Source organism: Balaenoptera physalus, assembly GCF_965194825.1.
Source record: "Balaenoptera physalus genome assembly, chromosome: 16".
In the NCBI taxonomy this organism is placed as follows: Eukaryota; Metazoa; Chordata; class Mammalia; order Artiodactyla; family Balaenopteridae; genus Balaenoptera; species Balaenoptera physalus.
Window position 1 is genome coordinate 4,447,065 of NC_138898.1, and position 4,417 is coordinate 4,451,481.

Consider the following 4,417-nt stretch of genomic DNA (forward strand, 5'->3'; position numbering starts at 1 on the left):
CCTGGGAACCCACCCCTTTTCCCCGGGGGGGGTTCCCCGCCCTCCTTGTCCTCAGGACTCAGACTTGAGGCACCTCTGCCTGCCCCCCACTTCAGGCCCCTCCCGCCTCACCCTACTGGGGCCCTTTCTGGACCTTGGTGATGCCTGACTCTGTGCTTGGGCAGGGATGAGGGCACGATGTTCCCCTACCTGCCGGGGGCACCAGGAGGAAACGTGGACAAGGCCGTCCCCACCCTCCTGCCGAGAGCCGGGGTCTCCAAGTGTCCTGGGTCTGCCAGGGGAAGACCAGCCCTGCCCTTGGCCATCCAGCATGCCCACAGCGCCGAGAGCGCCTCGGTGGCCAGAGCCTGAGCTACTGCATCTTCTGCAGGTGACGTTTGGGAGGAGGCCCTCCAGCATCTTGGGGTCGTCAGGCCAGGGGGACCTGGGAATGCGGGTGAGCAGCGGAGCGAGGCCTGGTCCTTCCCCAGAGAACCTGACCCTGGGGAGGAAGCGGGCCCCCCACCCAGGAAAAATAACCAAGGCCCGAAGAGATCAAGAAGGGGCCTGGGGTTCAGCGGGTGACCACCGCAGTACCCACTCGACCCCATCCACACGCCGCGTACCTGAAATAATCCACATAAATGCACCATCTAATCTCACAACAGCCCTGGAAGTGAGGAGAAGGGGGCGGGGGGGCAGGTAACTCGCCGGCCACACAGTTTATACACAGTGGAGCTGGGGGTTCAACACGCAGTGGACCCCAGCATCCCCACTCTTCACCACGTTCCCAGTCGTTCACTCTGGTTGGTACCAAGCAGTGTCACAGCAATGTTGCCAATTACGGTGTTGATAATGCTAATGTGTCTGTGTAATTCTCACCACACCCACAGCATGTAGATTCTGTTACATCCCCGTTTTGCAGATGAGGATCTTGAGGCCCAGGGAGGTTAGGAGGTGAGGGGAAGCCTCCTAGGGTGGGGGGGATGGCAGTTGCCCTTCTTGGGAAGGGTGGGGCTGGGGGATGGGAGGGGGCAGGGCACCAGGCTGGACACTCTCCCCCGCCACTCAGGTTCAGCCAGGTGGATGCGACGGACATCGTGTGCCTCATGGCTCCGTACATCTGGATGGCCCCTGTGGGCCTCGTCACCTCCAGGCTGGGCCACGAGCTGGCAGAGTCTCCTGGGACCACAGCACCTTCCCCTTTCGATACCATGGGCCACGCAGAGGACGAGACCAGGGGAGAGGGGGACAGCGTGAAGGTAGGTAGGAGAGGGGATGCCAGGAGGCGGGTGGGACCACGTGCCCCACCAGATGCTGAGTGGCCTTCACGAAAAAGAAATGCCGAGTTCCTCAAAGTTAAAAAGGGTCAACGCCACAGGCCTTCTCAGCACTTCTTACGAAAAAAAGAGAAATGCGGAGTTCCTCAAAGTTAAAAAGGCTCAACCCTGCAGGCCTTGTCAGCACTTCTCAGGGCTGATAGGCACCCTGACCCTCGCAGGAGGATGTGACTCCCAGGCAGCAGCTTTGTTGGCTGACCTCTGTGTCCCCAGCACCTGGACGAAGCCAGGTCTGCACTAGCTGCTCAGTAAATAGCACTGGAAGTGAGTCTGGAGCTCGAGGCAGGGCACCCACCCTGGGGGCTCTTCCGCAGCCGGCAATGCCCACTCTGCCCCGGCATGCCTAATGGGCATGGCCCTTAGGGCGGCGGCTGGGGAGGGACGCTTTCTGGGCTGCCGAGGCTCCCTCAACTCCCCACACACCACTGCCTGAAGTTCCCACCATTAGGGATTCATTCTTTCAGCTGAAACACCAGTGCACACACACAGGCGGTTTAAGTGCAGGTGTCCCTGGAAGGACCGGGGAGACTTTTTGGCTCATCTTCCTCAGTTTGGGGTGGAAGCAGAGGCCCAGGAGGATGGTGGATCTGTAAGGTCATGGTACCTCTTTTTTTTTTTTTTTTAATATTTACTTATTTATTTGGCTGCGCTGGGTCTTAGTCGCGGCACGCGGGATCTTCGTTGTGGCATGCGGGGTCTAGTTCCCTGAGCAGGGATCGAACCCGGGCCCCCTGCATTGGGAACATGGAGTCTTAACCACTGCGTCACCAGGGAATTTCCATGGCACCTCTTGAGGGTCCCCAAGGCCACCCTCAGGTTCAGGAATTTACTAGAAGTCCTCCCAGAACTCAGCAAGGCTTTATCCTCACAGTCAGGGTTATCAGCATGAAAGGGCTCAGAGGGAGACGCGAAGGAAGAGTGCAGGTCAAGTGCTGAGACTGGCGTCCCAGTAGCGTGGGCTCTTGCCTGGATCTGGACCTCGCTGTGTGACCGTCAGCGAGTCACTCCCCCTTCTGGGCCCCTCGCACTGCGGATGCTCGTTCCAGACCCTTTCGGGTAGGAGAGCCGCTCACCTGTCAGGCAGGGAAGGACATCAGGATTCTTCCTGGCTTTTCCTTTGACTTCTCCAGGATCATGAGAGTGATTTTGAGGATGACATCCCCAGCTCAAGCTCTGAAGTCAGTGACGAGAAGACCAAGGAGGCCGAGGGGACAAGCAAGGACTTGGTCCTGAAGGTCACCGCCTTCACTTCGGGCTTGAAAGCTGTCCTGGAGCCCTTCCCACCCGCCGCATGGAAGGTCCTGGTGACCCTTCTCCTGGGCGCAGCAAGTACCGAGAGGTCCCCTTGGCAGGGCCAGTGCTGGGCTGCCCGATGGGGTGGACGGACCCCAGGGAGGCTGGGATGGGGTGGGGGCCCTCAGGGAACGAGGCCACTGCTGCGGAGAGAAAGGGGACGCAGAGGCCCAGCTGAGAACTGGACGGTGGGTTCCCCGGAGCAGAAGAGAGATGGAGAGACAGTGGCCCCTGGCTCAGTGGAACAGGGATGGAGTGACATGGCCCATCAGCTCTTGCTGCTGTTCAGGTGGAAGGGCTCAGGCCACCCCATGGAAGCCCAAGCTGGGGTGTCTACAGGGCCCCCCCTTCTCTCTGGGACATGTGGCGGTCATGACCAGTCCTGCAGGCTGTTTCCAGAGCTGGCTTCTCCGGGGCCGGGTCTCAGAGCACTGGCTGGGACTCCGGGCCGGGCGGGGCTGCCCGTCACGTAGGTGGGGGCTGTCTCCCCAGGGATGGTCTCCCCTTCCATGACCTCGGCCGTGTACTCCGGGGCCTTCCTGGGCCTGGGCTCCTGGTGGGCATGCTGCCGGGCTCTGAGCACCGTGGCCTTCAGCACCCTCTGTGTCTTCACGGCCATCTTCACTGTCGGCCACCTGGGGGGCCTGTACCTCTACCAGCTCCCTTTCTTCCAGGACCTCGTGCCGCCTGACGACATTTACACCGGGTACTGGCCCGATCGTCCCCCTACCATGGATGGTGGAGGGCCTAACCTCCCTGGTGGGGGGGTTGCTGCTCTTTAGACGGCCAGGGTTGCATTTTCGTGTCCCCCAAAAGGACTGGCTTCGGGCTAGCAAAGCCTTCTTCTACTGGTACCTTCTTGACCTCATGAGGGAGAATGAGGCCGAGAAGTGTCTACCAGCTTCCGCATCCTGAAGGCCGAGGATAGGGCCATGGCCAGCTCGGGAGGAGGCCACACAGGGGCGGGAAATCTAAGGTCTGTGCCCACAATTGCATCCTTCCAGAAGGAGAGAAGCCCCGCCTACCTCCACATTGAGCTACCTGCTGTCGTGTCATTCATTCATTCAACCAGCCTTATCAAGGTCCTATAATATTCCAGGTACTGGCCCGGGTAATATAGGAGCAAACAGGAGAGATGCGGCCTTGCTTAGGTTTCCCACCTATAGACGGGCTTCCAGCGCCCTTCTATATCAAGGTCCTATAATATTCCAGGTACTGGCCCGGGTAATATAGGAGCAAACAGGAGAGATGCGGCCTTGCTTAGGTTTCCCACCTATAGACGGGCTTCCAGTGCCCTTCAGAAGGGTCGGTGGCTGACAGCCGAGGGTCAAGCGCTGAGGGCAACAGGCGAGGCAGACGGCTCTCCCCATCCGACGGGGGAGGCAGATGAGCAGCTGGGCGACGTGACGAGTCCCATCCCACGGCAGGGCAGGGGCAGGGGGCTGTGGGAACCCACAAGGGAAACTCCTGGAGTTGGCCCTGGGGGCACACTGGGGAGGAAAGGCCGTCTAAGCAGGGTTTGCTCCAAGGCAGCCAGGGCCCCATGGCATGCCCTTACTCTATCTCCACCCTCACCCCGAGTCTGGTCATCCACTCCCCCAGGCAAAGGGCTCCTTGGGGTGGAGAAGGCTAAGATGCAGGTGCTGCCCGGAAGGGGTGCCAGACCTGGGGGCGGGGTGGGGGTGGTCCACGGCAGCACCTGGCGACTTCCCAGTTGGCTCTCTGCAGGCAGGCTGCTGGCGATGACTGCACTCATCAAGACCAACCACACAGAGTTCTGGAAGTTCCACCTCCCTCCCAGCCTT

General features: G+C 60.4%; 1 protein-coding gene across 4 annotated transcripts; it reads left to right on the top strand.

Moving 5' to 3' along the window:
- The first annotated feature begins 637 nt into the window (after positions 1 to 637).
- Positions 638 to 3,788, top strand: LOC309646124 (uncharacterized protein). 4 transcript variants are annotated; one of them, XR_014255188.1, is made up of 4 exons: positions 638 to 936; positions 1,052 to 1,241; positions 2,450 to 3,588; positions 3,712 to 3,754. XR_014255188.1 is itself a non-coding variant. In XM_082432102.1 (4 exons), exons 1-4 carry the CDS (start codon positions 905 to 907, stop codon positions 3,725 to 3,727), a joined length of 447 nt encoding a protein of 148 aa, XP_082288228.1. In that variant the 5' UTR covers positions 638 to 904; the 3' UTR covers positions 3,728 to 3,788. The 4 variants fall into 4 exon arrangements, 2 of the variants coding, with proteins under 2 accessions (XP_082288228.1, XP_082288227.1); XR_014255189.1 differs by having other exon boundaries at positions 2,450 to 3,318; positions 3,429 to 3,752; XM_082432102.1 differs by having other exon boundaries at positions 2,450 to 2,658; positions 3,712 to 3,788.
- Positions 3,789 to 4,417: the final 629 nt, after the last annotated feature.